Source organism: Boleophthalmus pectinirostris, unplaced genomic scaffold, assembly GCF_026225935.1.
Source record: "Boleophthalmus pectinirostris isolate CB_2022bp ecotype Guang Dong unplaced genomic scaffold, ASM2622593v1 HiC_scaffold_12, whole genome shotgun sequence".
Taxonomy (NCBI): domain Eukaryota; kingdom Metazoa; phylum Chordata; class Actinopteri; order Gobiiformes; family Gobiidae; genus Boleophthalmus; species Boleophthalmus pectinirostris.
The window spans coordinates 11,943,501-11,963,500 of NW_026571018.1; the positions used below are offsets into that span (position 1 = coordinate 11,943,501).

Below are 20,000 nucleotides of genomic sequence, written 5' to 3' on the forward strand. Positions count from 1 at the left end.
CAATGCAATAACATCCATGGAGACAAGCAAGTGGAGAAATGTTCAGCAGAAATGTTACGTAGTGTACCTTTAAATACCGAAATAAACAAGTTGGAACACTTTATATACAGCGCATTCCCTATTTGATTATGGTTAATAGTCGAGCTACAGTCATTTTATATTGGCTTAATCCAAATTAAATCAAGCTTTACGGTTAGGCCTGTCATGATAATTACTACATCAACTTATACTTCAATACCTGCCAGATGGAACAGTAATTTTTGGGCATCAGAATTTGTTGTGGGTACTTTTTCTTTAGTTGTAGATATTTGAATAAATGGCCTATATCTCACTAGACAAACTAACGACAAAAGTGTTTCAGTCAGCTGTTTATTTATCGCAACTCATGTTTTTTTAAGAATATTTTACATTTAAAATACATTTTGGGGGATGATTTTAGGGTTTGGTTTCAATATTATTGTTTATCAGCTATATTTAGTTGAATGGTGAGTAAGGATGTAACAATAACTGAAATATCGTGAGATCCTATTGTCAAAAGTCTCACAATAATATCATGGGATGTCACAACATATTGAATCACAAGTTCCTTTGCTTAAATGCATGGTTTTAGAGCAGCAACAGCTTATAAACATGGGGAACTACATATCCCATGATTCATTTCAGTGCAGACAACAGGAAGAGATATGTTTTTTACTTAAATTCTTGGGATTATTATGGAAATAATTCACACCAAAATCTTGTCATGGTATTTTTAAAGCAAAAAAGTGCCACATCTACATCTATTATATCAGTCTCTTCAAAATATTGTAATAAATATCGTACTGTGGGATGCGTATCGTGATAATACCGTAGCGTGAGATTTGGATATCGTTACATCCCTATTGAATAATATATCGCACTTCAAAATTCAAAACTGTATTTATTCTTTTAACTTTTGAAAGACTTCTCCTTACCCATGGTTTCGTCTGATTCCACTCTTGATTTTGTTTTATTTATTTATTTTTGTTCTTGTTTTATGAGAATGTGACTTTGTTTTGTTTTTTTGGTTTGTTTGGTTTTTTTTGTTTTGTTTTATTTTGTTTTATTTTGTTTTGTTTTCTATTGTCAAACTTGCATTTATTGTGTGGTGACTACTGTTAGAAATAAACGGAAATGTGACTTTTCTTGGACTTGAAGTTTGATATCCAGCTAACTTCTGCATTGTGCCTGCTTTGTGTGAGGAGCTAAAAATGGCAGGAAGTCAGGGTCACAAGGGGGAGGCCAAGGGGGCGGGGCTTAGAGCAGAAGTGGGCGGAGCTTTGAGTGAGTGTGTTATTGGAAAAGTTGACAGTTCCACAGCAGCAACCGAGATTGGAGAGAGCAGAGATCTGAATGAACGGACCTAAACTTTGAAATTTAGACTCACAAAATCTTCCAAAACTGAGCCAATCTGCAAAGAGGAATTTACTGGATTATATTTTTGTAGAAGGAGGAAGAAGAGAAGAGCTAAAATGGTAAGTTTATGAGTTCGGCCATGTTTGGAAACAGGGAGGAGGGGGCGGAGTTTGGGAAGAGCCCCAGCAGCTGCTAAAGTCATGCAGATGTGAAGGAGAAATAGCTGGGATATTTTGGCGTTTCTGATCTGTCAAATTGAACCATAAAAGTTAAAATATTTCTCACTGTAACGGACAAACACGGAGGAGGGAGCATTCCTGGTATGGAAGTGGGAAGTTAGGAATTTCAGCTGTGTGGGCTGTTAAACTTTGTACTAATACTAAAGTACTTTCATTCATTGTACTGCAGTAACGATGGAGGCTCAGAGTGGAGTTCGCTGTTTGTTTACATCCACATTGTAGCAGCATGGAACTGTATTTTACTTTTTGATTATTTTGGTTCAATACTTGAGACAATCAACTGAATATTGAAGTATTTTCAGATTTATGGGCAAACTGTGACTGCAAGGTTCATCTTCATTTTTTATAATGTAGTTTTAGGAGTACTATTTAGTGTAAGTATTAGTAGTAGGTAGCAGTAGTTTGCAACAGTAGTTGTTGTAGTAGTATGTAGTAGTAGTGGGTAGTAGTGGGTAGTAGTTGCAGTAGTCGTAGTTGTAATAGTCGTAGGCATTAGGTGGTAGTAGCAGTAGTAGTAGGTAACAGTAGTTAGGTAGCAGTAGTATGTAGTAGTAGTGGGTAGTAGTTGCAGTAGTAGTGGTCATCGTAGTAGTAGTAGCAGCTTGTAGTAGTAGTAGTAGTAGTAGCAGTAGTAGCAGTAGTAGTAGCAGTAGTAGTAGCAGCAGCAGCAGCAGCAGCAGTAGCAGCAGCAGCAGTAGCAGTAGTAGTAGTAGCAGCAGCAGTAGCAGCAGCAGCAGTAGTAGTAGTAGCAGTAATAGTAGTAGTAGCAGTAGCAGTAGCAGCAGTAGCAGTAGCAGTAGTAGTAGCAGCAGCAGCAGCAGTAGTAGTAGTAGTAGTAGTAGTAGTAGTAGTAGTAGTAGTAGGTAGTAGGTAGTAGGTAGTAGGTAGTAGTAGTAGTTAGTAGTTAGTAGTAGTAGTAAGTAGTAGTTAGTAGTAGTGGGTCGCAGTCCGAGTAGTTGCAGTAGTCTTAGTAGTAGTTGGTAGCAGTAGTAGTAGCAGTAGTGGTAGTATGCAGTAGTTCGTAGTTAGTAGTTAGTAGTTGTAGTAGTTGCATAGTTTTCATAGTAGTCATAGTAGTTCTTTGTAGTAATAGCAGTAGTAATAATAGTAGTACTAGGGAGAAATACAATTTTGATTTTTGGACTTTACCAAAACTGTAAATATTGTTTATAGAAATTGTGAATGTGCTGATTTTATCAAGCTACAAATACTTCTGTAATCTGTAGAAAGGCATTGTAGAGTGTAAACAAATGTACTTCAACAAAGTACTTCAACAGTTTATTAAAAGTCTCAATATTTCCTTCACTTATTTCATAGTTTATTTCTTCTTTCAGTATTAGCTATATTCAGAACATCATTTCTCCATTTCATTTTGCTTCCAGTACTGTATATTCTGGGATTACTTTGTTTTTCTTTCTGACAGATATTTTGTTGTAATTGTACTTTATCTTTTACAGTTTATTTTCAGTTCACAGTGACTTCAAACACATCCAGGAGTATTAGCATTTGACAGACGACTGAAATCTGAACTGCTGAACTAATACAAGAATCCCCAGAGATCCTCGATTAAAAGATATATATAGAACTCCATAGAGACCGAATCATTTGCTGTTTGACATGAACGTTATAATAGATAAATAATTGCAGCTATTAAAAACGCTATTTTCTGATTTGTTTTGCATAATATAGCACCTTTTAATCTCGCAGCCTGTTTTTTTATATCTTTGTTCACATCATTTCAGTGTATTTTTATCATTTTTATCTATGATTTCTTGCTTTCTTTTGGTGTCTCTTTGCCCCCTTAGTTGTAAACGCAAGTCTGGAGGGGGATTTCGGAGGGAGGGCGAGATCCGTGACATCACTTCCTGTCCCGGTCGCTCCTGTTTTGGCCCATTTGGTTTGGATTACCTCATTCCTCCAGAGACAGCTACTATAAATACTAGACTTCAGAGAGCAGTGGACAGACTAGAGCCACTGTGTACTGGGCCGTGGTCCACGCACTCCGCTCTGGGAGGCGTCTGGGGAGAGGGAGGTCTAAGTGCAGAGTAAACAGCTAATGGTTTATTTGTGTGTTTTAGTTTGTGGAAGAGGTGAGGTTGGTCCATGTGGGCGATCTGAGCCAGGATTTATTCAGTCCAGTTACTGCAATATTTTTAATGTTGGGAAGTGTTACATTACATTACTTTTACAGTAGTTATCTTTATTATTTTCAGATATTAGTCAGAATATCATGGATAACTACATAGACCATGATCCTTTGCTCCTTTTTAGTGTGGTTAACATGAAAAAAGTAGTTATTTCACATTTTAAAGGCTCCATATTTTGCTATTTACAGATCTGCAGTATGTTGTAATGCTGTTTCCTCATCAAAAATGCTCCTGGAGTTGTGTTTTGTTTCATTCACACATGGTTAACACAAAACCCGGTGTATTTAGGCTGCATATTTTCTTCTCTTAAACAAAAACACTCTTCCAATTTACAATGTCATGTAGTAATACAGAAAGTGCTTTTTAAATTCTGCGCACATTCACCAGACTCATGTCATAATTTCATCCCTGGAATTGCCAATCTCTACTGAACAAAAGATAAAAGATGGGTGTAAACTTGAAAACTACCACTTCATGACATCACAAAGTTGAACAGAGCATTTTGAGCTTTGGAGATGTAGACAAACTAATAATAAAGGATTACTCAAACGTGTGTGAATGAGACAAAACACAACTCCAGGTCTGTTTTTGATGAGATAACAACATTATAACATGAGTTAATTTTTCCTAATGTACAACACATTTTTTATTTATTTATTTGTTTATTTATTTCATTCACAAGACATCAACAGTGTCACAACATCAAACATACAAGAAATGAATGAAAAGGAGCAGAAAGAAGAGTAATCATATGTTATCTGCCCCCTTTTCCCGACAATACTTTAACACTGATAGACACTTTAAAACATTTAAAAATATTCATTTAAACATTTCAGTCAATAAGTAATTTCAGTTCAATCATAATTGCAATCAATTGCAAATCTTCACTGTTACGCACAACAACTTAGTTTCCTTTTTCATACATTGCACTCAGTTGTATATGTTTTTTAAATGCCATCATTGTGCTTGATTCTGTTATATCTTTTTCAAGACTATTCCATAAATGAACTCCTTTCACATCGACGCTTCGCTCCATAACCTTGGTTCTGAATCTGGGTTTTTAAACATGTACATTCCTTTTAAATTGTTGTGGCTTTTTCTCCTCTTGTTGTGAACATTGTTAACATTCACGTGTGTGGATTTTTGGGGCATAGTCACAGCTTTAGAACAGCTTTCTGAGAATGAAAGTGAAGCAGGATGGACCAGCAGATACAATTATTTATTATTGGATTGTACTGGATACAAACAGTGCGCTGTGGTCTGACTGAATGCTGCTTGTACATTGTAGTCTTTCTGAGAAAACACCAAATTTGCTCATTTACGAGAATACGTGGGCAGGAAACCCCATAGTTCCATTCTATTGTATTTATTTTTTCAAACAAAATCAGTGCAGGACATTTTGCATAAAGCCTTTTAGACTAAGGCTGTAAGACAAAAAAGGCTGGTCAGTTAGTTGAATAAAAATGGGGCATGGGTAAAGCTTTTAAAATCTTTTGCACTCACAAGACTACACCTGCATAAGAGTTCATCCTAAAACAACTATTTAGGCAAAATAAATGAATAAATATACTAGGAAACAGTGTATTTGTATAAAGACATATTAAACTTGTAAGTCATGAGTTTAATCTGCCTTCTTACTATGTTTGTCCTCATAACAAAGACAAATTTTGGTTGACTAGGACACCAGCAACTAATTAATCGACTAAACAACTACAGTCCAATTTCAGACTGGGTCCCACCCTTGTCAGGACACACCCTCGGGCAAGACACTTCACCCCTGTCCTGTTTTGTGGGGTTGACTCATACTGTAGGTGCCACAGAGGCTCCAGATTGTCATTCAGAGGAGAAAGTGAGCTTCACCTGTTTGAGTCTTCAGCTGTCACAGAGTTAGCCCAGGACCAGACCCCAGACCCCAGTCCCCACGCTCACCCCAGACCCCAGACCCCAGCTCAGACTCAGGTTTCACTCACACATCTCCGGTTATATTTGGAGCTGCTGTTGGCTCAGAATAGACCTGAGAACAGCCCCGAATGCCTGTGTCTGTGTCTCTGCCTCTGCTTTGGTTACAGCTGTAAAAGAGGCGCCCAAGTGAACTCAAATGTCTCTGTGTTAAACTTTGATTCGCCGCTCAAAACAAGAAAATCCATTCTGAATTCACAGTTGCATGGAAATTGAATTGTAACGCTCAAATCAAATCACTAGGGCAGTATGCTGGGAGTAGTTCCTGAATAAAATGATCGGATTGGCTTCTTAAATATAAACAAATGCTTTAAGGTATTTAATGTACGCCACATGTCCATGAGTGCTTAGTATGGATTTAAATCTATCTCCATCTATCTCCATCTATCTCCGTGAAATTAAGCAGAGGACACCAGGTCAAGTTTCAGAACAGATTCGAGGAGAGGCGATAACAATGTTTGAAGTTTGATTTTCAATGTAATGTGAGCAAGACACAAAAACATGTTACTGAATAAAAACAAGATAGATACAGTATGTTTACTCCCTATGAATCCTTTTAGATACAGCAAAATTTGCATTAACAGTGCACATGTTTTACTGTAAAAGTATAGCTACTAAAAAGATATCAGAAGGAGAGTGATAAGCAGGGCTATAGCTGAAACTTTGTGTTTTCTTCTATGTATTTTTGTATTTCTGTAAACTGTGCATGTGTGTTGCATGTGACAGTGCTAAAGGGTTTGGATCTGGAGCTATTTACTGTACGTAGGCTACATTCAGACTGCAGGGCTTAATACTCTATTCGGATTTTTTTATGAAATCCAATTTATTTGCGAGGTCGTTTACATTTCCAATTAAATGTGACTTGTATGTGATCTCCAGTGTGAACTTTAAATGCCCCAAAAGTGTCCCACATGTGCATTGGAGGACACAATGATGTCACACACAGTGAGCATGCTCAGTGCTTATGGAAGTCGCCTAAACGCTGGGCTTGTCTCCCAAAATACTGTCCAGTTTGTCGTAAAACGGACAGGTTACACGTCCACGGCCGCTTCATTTGTTTGAGTCTTTAGCCTCTTTGTATTTGGCTCGCACTTGTTGACATTGGAGCCAGGACTGCCTGTAGCCGCGCTCGGACATTTCTTTGGCAATCATTTCATAAACTGCCCGAGTTCGATAAGACCCCTCCAGTTTGGCCTGAATACAGCGATCCCCCCAAATATTAATAAACTCGCTAACCTCACTTTCCCTTCATTGACTCGATTCTGAGCCTGACGTGTAGGTGATATGAATGTGACCTGACCTTTCAAACTGAAGTCGCATGTCAAAAGATCAGATATGTATCAGTTTTAGGACGACATATCCAAGTGGCCTGAGTCACATTTGAAAAAATCAGATCTGTGTCATTCAGACTGACATTAAAAGATCAGATACAGGTCACATAGGGGCGAAAAAATCAAATTTGGGTCACTTCAGGCTGCAGTGTGAACGTAGCCTTAGATACATTTATATTAGAGCTGCATGATATTATAAACGATGGAGATTTGACTGTTAATTACTGCAATATTGGTTTTACTGAAGTATTTGAGAATAAGACTATAAGACAAAATCTATGTCCATACAGAAGATTCTGAAGTTTGGTTTTAACTTTGTATTTTAATGAAATCATACAAGTGCCACCTCCAAGGGCCCATATTACATTACTTTCTGATCTGTTATGATATTGTTTCCTGATCACAAACATACCCTGAAGCTGTGTTTTGTTTCATTGTTGATTCACACGTTTAACACACAAATCCTGCATATTTAGAAATGCTCTGTTCCACCTTATGATGTCATGTGCCAATATGTCAAGTGTCAAGTGCTGGAGTGTGTTTTTAAACTCCCTACACTTTCACTAGAATTATGTGGATGATTTCAGACCTGTTATTGCTAACCTTTACTGAACTAAAGGTAAAAGGGAGCTGGTAACTTAAACTACCACTGCAGGACATCACAAGGTAGAACTTTGGAGATGTAGAGACATTAACAATAAAGCATTACTCAAACACGTATGAATGAAACAAAACACAACTCCAGGTATGTTTTTATGAAGGCAATAACATTCTAACATGGCTCACTGTCAATTTTGCATAATATGGGACCTTTAAAAACACATTTTAATTTGTCTGGTAACATTCTGTCAGATGAAGAACCTTAAAAATATTGTGATATATTTGGTTTGTTTCGATTATTGTGTCAGACAATACTGCAGTATCGATACTTGCGATGCACTGTGTAGTCCTAAAGTAAAGGTGCACTGTGTAACTTCCATCATCTTCCAGGGTCGATCATCCGCTTGTCTCCATGGTGATGTTATTACATTAAACAAATATATCTCGTATACTGCAAAGACATGGATTATTACAGTTAGCGGGTCCACAGATCTGACCTGTAACTTGGCCTGGTGATGTGGCTTACTTGTCTTCATGGTGATAGTTCAATTAAATGTTATGCTGTTGAACATTCCAGGAAAAACAAAAACAACATGGAGTCAAGCAGGTGGCAGTAACCTTTACCAGAAAAGTTACAGCGTGCGTCTTTAGATCTATACTTTTTCCTTTTGTGGTTTGAAAATGAGTTCCCCCAGCTTTAAGTGTTTACAATGAACAACTGCGTCTGTCTGAGGCAAAGAAAAGAAAGTCCCAGGAGAGGAGTTTGTGCAGTTTGTGTTTAGCTCGGCGTGGGCTGTGCTAACAGTCTGATTACATCTGAACGCCGCTCTGTTATTCGGAGCTCGCGTCTCATTGGTCGTAATGACGGAGGGTTTGTGCACATTTGCCTCATGTAGTTTTAACTTTAGCCGTGTAGCTGGGTTGTTTCCTGGCCCCTCGCTGAGCTTGAAATGGACCTCGCTCATTCACAGGATCACTGCCCTTTTCTTTCCGTACACATATGCAGTGTTAATTTGGTTCACACAAGTAGATTAAACACCTATCTCTGAGCGTGTAGGGTGAAGATTTGAATAATAAGCAACGGAAAAGTGTGTGGTGCTGCTTTGGGAAAAAAATGATCAGCTATGTACAAAGATCTATCTAGCCAGGGCCAGGGCTATAGTAATTGTACTCAAATAAGGGTAATGTTACTTCAAAATAATATTACTCAAGAGAAAGTGCAAAGCAGCAGTCCAAGAATTTACTCAAGTAAGCATAAAAAGTTTTGATGGGCAAATGAGACGGAGCTCATCTCGCAGCAGCCGCTCACGTGATTAAAGTGTCGAAGTGTTGGTCCCTCCCCCTACTGCTTCACTCTGTGTGTCAATCACTTCAGTGTATCGAAGCGTTTCATTGGCTCAGCGAACGTTCCGCTCTGCGATTGGTTCAGAGTGCTTCAGAGTGTTCAGCGCACTTCCGTGGTTTAACAAGCGCTAAACTGCTACAGTATAAAAGATGCACCAATATTTCTTAAAAATGTTGGGTAGTGAGGAGTATTGTGTGACGTTAGTGGTGATTTTGGCGACTTTTGGCAACTTTTGGCATTTGTTTCATTTTCGATGGCATCTACAAGTGGAGAAAAGCGATGCATGGTTTGGGATCACTTTGATCTAATTCCACCTAACAAGGTCACCTACTTTCTTATTTACAGCAGCTATTTATGTTGCTCTTTACATATGATTTTAAATCATCATTATTATTGTTGTTGTTAGGTACGGTGTATGCTCTGCACACAAGTATTGTCTTACACTAACAATACTTGCCAATGGTTAAATTTGTCCACTAGAGGTCAGTGTTTCTCCAAGGCCTCAGACACATCGAACCATTTGAGACAATATTGCCACTGAGGTGTTGATGCTTCACGAGGCTCCATTCGCCCATCAAAAAAGTATTTCAGAATAGTACTGCTCAGTTCAGAGTAAGTTAAGAGTAAATTTCAGGACCTAACATCTCATTTATAATTTTAAGTTAATATAATTGAAGGGCAGGACAAATTAAAATATGATAAGACTATTTCGTCCAACTATGACCAGTAAATAGTCTGATTATTTTCGATTTTGTACGTTTAACCAGAATATTGGTTCAGTCAATATCTGATCCACCAGGTTTTATCATCAGCATAGAAGTGTTATAATATCCCATGCTGATGATTCCCAAATCTATTTGCCGCTCAAGAAAATACTAACAATAACAGCTCGTTGGCACCCCTGCTAAAATGTCTAGATGACGTCAATCCAAAACAGAAATTGTTGTTTTTAAACCAAGCATGTCTACTAATTTTCAGTTTGACATGGGCTCTTTTCAACAATATACTAGTTTTTAAGTTTGACAAGCAGATACATGCTGTGGTTAAATCCTGTTTTTATCACATGCGGCTTTTACCCAGACTCAAATCAGTTTTATCTTTTAGTGATTTGGATGCTTTTATCTCTACCTGCCTTGACTATTGTAATGCTCTGTACACTGGTATCACCCACACTAACCTGTCACATTTAAAGTTAGTCCAAAAATCTGCTGAATGTTTTAACCAGCAAATGTCATACAGAACACATTACACCTATGTTATCCTCTTTGCACTTGCTCCCTATTCATTTTAGAGTTTATTACCTCCGCCAAGGAGGTTATGTTTTTGCCGGCGTTTGTCTGTTTGTTTGTTTGTTTGTCTGTTAGCAACATAACTCAAAAAGTTATGGACCGATTTTGATGAAATTTTCAAGATTTGTTGGAAATGTGAAAAGGAAGAACTGATTTCATTTTGGGGGTGATCCGGAAGAAATCCTGGATTCTGGATCACTTTGAAATTTTAGTTAACAAAAATTTTGTTTCTCAATATCTCGGTTAATTATTGACCAAACCCCATGAAATTTGACTCAGGGATGGACAATGGGATCCTCTTTCATATTCCAAAGGCTGATCCGGGTCTGATCCAGAAGACTGATTTTATCGCAATTTATATAAAAAATGGGGGTAGTCCTTGGCGGAGGTCTGCGCTCTCTTTTCTAGTTTTAAAATGTTATTGTTTGTTTTTAAAGCATTTCATGGACTGGCCCGAACGTACATTTCAGATCTCATCGTTCCTTCGCGCGCTCTGAGGTCTGAGACCCAGCTCCAACTTGTCGCTGTAAAAAGGAGACTCAAAAGCCGGGGTGACTCTGGGGTGACTCTGGGGTGACTCTGGGGTGACTCTGGGGTGACTCTGGGGTGACTCTGGGGTGACTCTGGGGTGACCGGACCTTTGCTGTGGTTGGCACCAAACTTTGGAACACTCTCCCCTGTCACATTAAGAGCGCCCCTTCAGTCGATTCCTTTAAGTCTTGTTTAAAATCACACTTTTACTCACTGGCTTTTAACACGGCATGAGAATTATGTGGCCCCATGTCTTTTATTGATTTTATTTGCATCATTTTATTTTATTTTTATTTTTTATTGACTTGCTTATTTATTTTTTATTTATTTTATGTTTTATTTTATTTAATGTGGTAGTTTATACTGTGCCTACTCTGCAGCACTTTTGAGACTTTGTGTTGGTAAAATGGGTTATACAAATAAAGTTGGATTGGACTTTATTACTATATTAGCTCAAAAAAAGTGTGACAAACATGCGTTCTTACTGTGTGTGGTATCACCTCTCCACAGATCTGACCTGTAACTTGAACTGGTTGCATCAGGAAACAAGCATGCGGCACCACTATAAAAGCTCCATAGTACGCCTTTAACCCAACCCAAAGATCAGGATTTAATCTTAAAAATGCGTGTGATTTCTACTTTTTTTTTGTGTGTTTTGATCCGAATTCCAAACTTCGCAATTATGGACAAACTTGTTATTTACTGAAATACATCATTAGGCCTTCCTCTGCGCTCACAGCAAAAGTAATTACTCTGCAGTGGTCAATCAACAGCTCCGAGGGCATCAAAACACATGAAAACAAGACTGCATTGATCGGCAGACTTTACCAACAGCTTTGGTTGGAAATCAGATCAATTTTTCACAATCAAAGCTCCAAAGTTTATATAGAATGACAAAACGCAGTGGAGCAAATGATGTAAAAATGTCTAAATTCTTTGACAAACTCAATCAGAAAAGCAAAGAAATGTGGTTTTGGAAGCTGATATTGGCTTAGATTCTGTATCACAGCTTGGTTTTGGTAAATGGTCAGTCAAATGCGATTTCTGCTAATTAGTTTAGTTTTGTATGAAAAAGTTTAAAATATTTTAGTTTAAATCTATAAATTTGGTTTTGTTTTTCCTCTAAGCCTCATGTTTCCAGCAGAATTGCTTAAAGGGCCTGTATTACGCTATTTTCTGATTTATAATAATTTTATTTCCACTTCACAAACATACCTGGAGATGTGTTTTGTTTAATTTGGATGAAAGTTTCAATCTCTACTGACCTAAAGGTAAAATGTAGTTACCTCTTCATGACATCACAAGGTGAAACAGAGGTTTGGAGATGTACTAATATGAATAATAATAAAGAATTACTCAAACAAATATGAATGAAATTAAACAAAACTTACAACAAAACATTATAATATGGCTTAAAGCTCAAACGAGTAATTTTTTGGGTAAATTTTTCACTTTTTAATTGGTTTTAGTAGGCAGAAGTAATTGATTTTTGTCATTTTCTCCATTTTTTGTGGTATTATTGTAATTTTTCAAAAAGCATTAATGAAAAGAACAAAATGTAATTCGTTTTAATGGTGCGCTAACACATTTTTAAAACCTAAACCATGTTCCAGTATTCATCAAGGGAATAAAACTTGTAAAGTGGAAAAGTGGATTATAATAATGCATTAAAATGTAACACAAAAGAGAACAATAATAAGTTTTATTTAATTTCACATCTTTACTTTTTAATTTAATGGACAATTCGCTCATTCATTGTGAAAGTTAAAGCCCCATTGTCCAGTCGTCCTCATTTATTTTCCACTCTTTAACCTTAAGCGCACTTGTGTCTGTGTGGATTAGACTTTCCATTGTGCATGTCATTACCTCTCAGATATGTTTTAGAAGAGCTGATTGGTGAAGCAGCGCCATAAATAAAGTCTTATTTTTTTTTTTTTTTTTTTTTTTTTTTTTAAAGCGTTGAACCATGAATGAAAGATGCAAACCCCAGCCACAAGGGGTCACTGTTGTAAGAACTAATTGATTTTAGTAGTAGTAGTAGTAGTAGTAATAGTAGTGATGGTAGTAGTTGTAGTAGTGGTAGCAGTGGTGGTGGTAGTAGTAGTGGTAGTGTTAGTAATGGTAATAGTGGTAGTAATAGAGGTAGTAGTAGTAATGATTGTACTACTAATGATAGTAGTGGTAGTAGTAGCAGTAATGGTGGTGGTGGTACTAGTAGGAGTAGTAGTAATAGTAGCAGTAATGGTAGTAGTAACTGTAGATTTGTAGTAGTAGTAGTAGTAGTTGTTGTAATAGTAGTGATGGTAGTAGTTGTAGTAGTAGTGGTAGTGGTAGTAGTGGTAGTACTGGTAGTAGTGGTGGTGTTAATTACAGTAGTAGTAGTAATAGTAGTAGTAATGGTAGCAGTAGTAGTGGTAGTAGTGGTAGTAGTAGTAGTAGTGGTAGTAGTGGTAGCAGTAGTAGTAGTAGCAGTATTAGTAGTAGTAGTAGTGGTAGCAGTATGAGTAGTAGTAGTGGTAGCGGTAGCAGTAGTAGTAGTGGTAGTAGCGGTAGTGGTAGTAGTAGTAGTAGTAGTAGTAGTGGTAGTGGTAGTAGTAGTAGTAGCAGTAGTAGCGACAGTAGTAGTAGTGGCAGTAGTAGTAATGGCAGTGGTAATGGTACTGTTACTAGTAGAAGTAGTAATTGATTCCTGTTGTGTCCTTTGGCAAGACACTGCACTTGCTCAGTATATTATGGTTTGTCGTGTGTGAGAGCTGGAGGTGGTCAGGGGTTTGACAGCACAGACTGGCAGCCTCACTTCCATCAGTCTGCCCCAGGACAGCTGCGACTACACACACAGATGAGACACACTTTTGTCCTGAGGGCTGCTACTTGCCTCAAACTGCCCTGACACGTGATTGATTGAACTAGATATATTTGACACTGTACTCTGTCACCCACAGCTCCAGACAGACTGTCCCATTGTCTGTCAGATGGAGAGGACAAATTTCCCTAGAGGTCCATACAGTTCACATACCTTTTCTGTCCTTTTTCATAATATGAGTCAACATTACTCTATACATTTGTGCCTCCCGTGTCCCGTATTGTCCCATTGTTGTTTCGCACATCTCCATCTCCTTTGCTTTCTCTGCACCTCTCCTCATTCCCCTCCTTATTTCTCCATTTCTTTATCTTGTCTTGCGTGTTTTGTTTATTTTTCAGGGTCTGTATTTCCCTCCCTGCGCAGTACAGCATGACCGATTGTCTCTTAGCATGAAAATTGTTGTGTTTAATAGTGGCAGTCTCCCAAACAATACTGCGCGGGGAATACAGATGAAAGTCAACGTGAATGGGAGGAGATGGACAATCACGTTGAACTGAAATAATGGAAATAAGGAGGAGCGTGGCCTGGAATAATTCTGCTGCCGAAATATAAACATGGTGCAAAGAGTGACACATGCTAAGAATTCCAAAGGTTCAAAACATCTGGGAACGTTATGTGGACTGCGAAGAGTGTACTGATCAGTTATGTCTGGTATTTTTTATAAATAAACTTTTATTAAGACTTGGACTTAGACAAAGGGAAATGATTTGGACACAGCTCACACATCACAATATATTGTAATAAAGAAGAGCAACAATATAAATGGTACTAATAAATCCTCAATAAGTCACAAAAATGGCAAGGGACTCATGTCAAACAGTAGTCATGCTAGCGCCACCTAGTGCCTCTGCTCAATTTCATTTCTCTACAGCAACTAGGTAAAGAATAGGAAAACACTAGATGGTTAACAAGAACCCCTGTACAAGTACGAGTTCGGGCACCAGTCAATAAGCAAAGAGCCATACATTCTGTGTTGGCAGCAATTCCCGAGTTCGAGGATTTAAAGCCGGAACAAAGAGAATGTCTGGTGAATTTTATCGAGGGGAAAGACGTTATTGCCCTTCTTCCTATGGGATTTGGGAAACGCTTAATATACCAGCTCGCCCTGTTACCGGTGCATTACAAACGTCACGACCAAATAGCAGCGATTGGTTAAATAAAAAATGTACCCACGTACCATCGAGCGAACGCATTCTAATGCTGTGAGTTTTCACTTCATGGAAACCGGCTGATGAATCAGGCTAGTCAAATATGGCATGTTTACAAAAATGTCTATGAACAAGTAAAAATAAAATATATACATACTAGTAGTAATGCAGGTCCGAAGAAAAAACAAAGATGAAAAAGTGAATGACATTACATGTACAGTTGTATGGAGTGGTGTAAATGCAGTCCTGTATCTCTCACTGTTTGAGTGAAGCTGTAGGAGCCTGTTGGAGAATGAGCTCCTCTGTCCCTCTACACTGCCCTACAAAGGCAGAAAAATCAGAAAAATTAGTTAATGTCATTTTGGGGGTATCTGAGACCTCCTTTATCTTGTGAGTAAATATTGTGAAAAATCTTGAGGTCAAAATGTTGAGCTCAAAACTGACCATTGACCCTTATGTGGCAGTTACTGTACTCTGTACTGAAATGGTGGAAGTAAGACTGGAAACCAACTGGATGTCTTAAGCAATTTTATTTACCATCAATAATACAGACCCAAGGTACCTGAAAAGTGAACATAGTATGATCTTGGAGTGTTCAAGCCCTTTGACTCTGCTTCCAAAGTACGAGGTTTATAAAACAAGTGGTGAGACTATGAAGGCCAGTAGGCACCTGTTAGTCGGCAATATGCCACAATTTAGATACTGGTATGCCAATGGTATGCCAAGGGAAGATCATGGTGTAAATAGCTTTTGTGAGTCAATGTTAAACTGAGATGTATGTGGAAGATACATTACTTAAATTGCCTCTCACTCTGCCTTTGTATTATGCGCCAAAAATAAGGAGTTGTGCAAAGGCCAAAGGCAGTAGCAGTGTATGTTTTGTTTGTGATTTAATTCATAAATATATTTTATTTCCAACCTCTCACCTCCTTCTTTTTGTTGCAGCCTTGGCACAGGGTCTGAACACATGAAATAAATATACCTTTGTATCCAATTATACTTAAATTATCTTTAATGTGAAAGTATTTTGTGCATTTATTCATGCTTTACACACTATACTGCGAAGTCACTTGTCTGTAAAACTGTTTAACTGTGTAAATGTTGCTGATCAGCACTAAACAGGGAATCCAAAACAAACACCATGATGACTGGACCTTGGTGAGGTGTTGGTGTTCTTATAATGGATGGAAGTCTGGTGAAATTCGAGCAAATGTCAGTTACTGCCTTGTGCTTTCGCACGACTCCTTATTTTTGGCACAAAAACAGAGTACAGGAACTGCCAAATAAGGGTTAAAGGTCAGTTTTGAGCTCAGTATTTTTCACATACAAATATTTCTTCTTTATAGTAACTAGTTGTCAAATTTTGGGAGCCCTATCTATTATACTTTTGTCTGGACAAAACAGAAACTTTGAAGTCATTTTTCTCAGTTTCACACTCTGGTGAGTTAAGGTCATTTGTCTTTGTAGGACAGTAGAGTGTGGTGCAGCGGGTGAGCGGCAGTGTCCATGACGGAGAGCAGTTCATCCTGTAATTAAGCAAAATTTCTGATGTTTGCAGGTTTTTCATATAAAAATAGCTTATCTTATCTCCACTGATTCGTAGATTGGTGGTTGGAATCTCGCTCTCGACACAAACATCACTGACCCACAGGTTGGCAGTGCAATTATAGCTCCGACAGCGGAATAGTGTTGTTGTGTCATTGTGCAAGACACTTAACTCTCCACGTTCAGTGTCTGCATACGCTGGTGTATGAATGTGTGTGAATGGGTGAGTGGTGTAAGGCAGTGTTTCTCAAACTTTTTTTCTGGGGACCTATATTTTAAAATCACAAACCTTCATGACCCAAGTTAATCGACATTATTGGTAAATCACAAAGTACAGGTGGATTTGACCATTATTGAACATTAATGAGGATCTATTATTGTTGACTGAGTGATCGTGTCTCTTTGAACAATTAGTATTTCTCAAGTTTTAAATGAAAAACAGTCATTGAACCAACAATTAAAAAAATCTATAAGTCATTTATTTAGACATTACATGTAGCCCATTTCTTTTTCTTTTCAACATTCAATTGAACCAGCAATATTGGAACAAAATAGTCAATCAAATAATTACAAAAAGATTAGAGATTATTCAAAACATGTCTTTCCATTTCAACATTTCTAATGAGATAGGTGGACCTGTCTGAGTTTTTGTAGTGCGTTCCAGTCTGGGGTGCAAGAGGAGAACGCAACACGCAGATCAGCCACAGCATTCTGTCTGTTTCTGTGCTTTTTTGTGAGCAGATTATGCAGATTGTGACAAGGCGACCCAAAAAATCATCTATTGCGACCCAGTCTTTGGTAAACAATAATATAAAGCGTTCTGAGTGTCTTGAAAGTGGAAAAGTGCTATATAAAATGTGAGAAAATAAATAAAATTATCCAATAATTTCCGCTGGAGAGCAGAGGCCTGTATAACGCTTTAGGAGATTCACTGTTTTGGAAAGAAATATCCAAATTTATGCTTCACAAGTGTTATTTGTTTGGGTTTGCCTTCACAAACTTGTCATATTAATCTTATGCCTTAAAGTTATTTCAGCTGACAACAATCACGTCTTGGGGTTGAAAAATGGCACCATTTTCTGAAGCTATTGTGAAAACTTTACTCTATGGATTTTAAATTTGGATAGACCCACAGAGGAACAGAGGAATGAACCATTAACCAGGTCAATACCCAATGTTTTATGGTTTTGTCTCAACAAATATACCGAATACATTTGTAAATATTTTTCAACTTTTCCATCTGTTCTAAAATCTAAAAACACATTAGAGTTCTGCAGGCTGCCTCCTTTTAACTTTCTTACATTCATTAGTGAGGGCCCAGATGCACGCACAGAGGTGTCAGAAAATACCCCAGGAAAAAAAGATGTTCATTAATTCAGTGCAAAAAGGCAAACAGAGCCAAAAATATGATTCGTAAATGAGAAATTCTAACACCGCCAGACAGGTTTGATGATACTAAAGTGTATCCTCACATGTACTTTAAGGTTCCATTAGTAAAGCTGTTGCGAAGAGCAAAGGGACTCCTGTTAAGACCCATTTTAACTTTTTATACAGTATAAAACGATGTGCCCTGTGTTGGCAACTATTTCCTCCTCATTATACTTCAGGTCACCTGCCAATCACTGACAAGATATTTTCTGTATCAAGCAATCACATCACCCTTTTATAAATTCCTTCTCCTTATTACCACAGGCTTTATTCACGTTACATCACAAACCAGGAAGACAGTTGAAAACATGTGATGACAACTTCCGATTTAGTTACTGACACTGGGCTCACTGACCGACTGTGATAAAACCTATTGAAGTAAAAGTGATCAGCGGCAGAGGTGAAAAAAGTACTGAAAAAGTAATTAAGTAAAAATATCTTTATTTTGCTTAATAATTTACAAATGTAGGTGTGATGATAAAATTCAGAGAGATGTACGGATATCTTAGGATCCTGGATTGTATAGTAGGAATGCTGTCTGTGTGTTGTGTGAATGTTGTCTTAGTCTGTTGGTCTTTTGTTCTGTTTTGATTTGTTTTTTCTTTTTCTTCTGTAAATGCTGCTTTTGTTAATGTATTAGGGGCTTCCCTTATATTTATATATAAATAAATAAGTAAATAAATAAATTCCTACTCAAGCAAAAAAAAAAAAAATCTAAAAATCTACTCGAGAAAAAGTAAAAAAGTACTTCATTTAAAATTTAATTTGAATAAAAGTTACATGGTTACTTTCAGTTCTTTGATGTAAAAAAGGATGAGTCATAAATCTAATCCAGCTCAAGTTGTTTTAATCAATTTTTAGATGATACAGTGCAACTTTGTACATTTTAAAGACAACTGAGCTCACTAACACTAACACTGAGCTCTTCCTTCTGTTTATAGAACTTTATAGGGCTTAGAACTTTAACTGCATAACAAATTTAACAAATTCTGAATTATATGGTCCAACTCACAACACTATAATAAAAAGAAAATTAAACCCAAATCAAAGTATGCAAAACGTAAATGTTGCACACATTGCAGACTGACTGCTGATATAAGAAATGAAAAAGTGCCATGACGAGTTCTATCTGTGGATCGGCACCAGCCTCATCCAAGTTGATCCAAGACAGACTGACAGTTCTGTATAATGACTGTACATTCTACAGTGAAAGTGCCACATGTGCAAGCCTATGCAATTTTCTTCCATTTCCAGCAGATTTTTTTTTTCTATCTATCTGATTTTACTCAATAACGAGGGTGGGTTCCAATGTAATGGAGTAAAATATTTGGGTCAAAATGTACTCAAGCAAATGTAAAATTACCTATTTCAAAAACTACTTTAAAAAATTACAAATTATTCATAAAAACTACTCAGTTACAGTAGTGTGAGTAAATGTAATTCATTACGTTCCACCCTTGATTAGTGGTAAAATGAAGACTGTATATGTATGTGCTGTTTGGAATCATCTTGAATTTGGGGTCCTCGTCTCTTCTAATCGCATGTACCCAATGTGCTCGGAGTTGTGCGTCAGTGGGGAAATGATGATTGAACTGCTGATTAGCCGAACATAAAATAACGCAACAATGACATGGAGATGAAGAAAACCGGGCCACTTTCAAATTTTTCCTAGATTTCGTCAGCCTTACCACTTCAAAAAGAAGCCACCAGAAGTTGTCATCGCATGTTTCCAAACGTCTTCCTGGTTTGTGACGTAAATGTGAATAGAGCCTCTAGAAGCAGCAGAACATTTAACCTCCTCAGTTGCCATAAATAAGTAAAATGGTGCTAACTTCTATTTTACATTTGAAAAATTATGAGTTCTAAAAATATTTTGTTGTTACTCATACCGCAAATGTCAGGCTAAAGCTTAGGTGTTTTTTTTTTAAAATACTGGAATAGATGTTTTGAAGTGTAGTGTGGAAACTTGACATTATTCTGATCGAAGTCAAACTAAAGTCGTAAGAACCAACTCTATTTAAATGAGTCACTGCAGCTGCTTCTTCTTCTTCTCCTGTGTTCAAACTTGGTGATGTGGTGATATAAGCCCTGACCTCTGACCTTTGTCTCTCTCTCGGGGAGGCACAGGACAAACTAAACACAAAGAACTCAGCTGGACACAAACACATCTTCAGCGACTGTTTTAAACTTTACTTTTGTTT

The 20,000-nt window shown here is 37.4% G+C and overlaps 1 protein-coding gene across 1 annotated transcript in view; it reads left to right on the forward strand.

The window, feature by feature from the left end:
- Positions 1 to 1,322: 1,322 nt before the first annotated feature.
- The window catches only part of sgcd (sarcoglycan, delta (dystrophin-associated glycoprotein)), a 193,481-nt gene continuing 174,803 nt past the window's right edge, over positions 1,323 to 20,000 (forward strand). Inside the window, exon 1 of the mRNA XM_055148588.1 lies at positions 1,323 to 1,493. Coding sequence (XP_055004563.1) covers positions 1,491 to 1,493 — 3 coding nt within the window. The 5' untranslated portion in view covers positions 1,323 to 1,490. The remainder of the gene's footprint in view (positions 1,494 to 20,000) is intronic.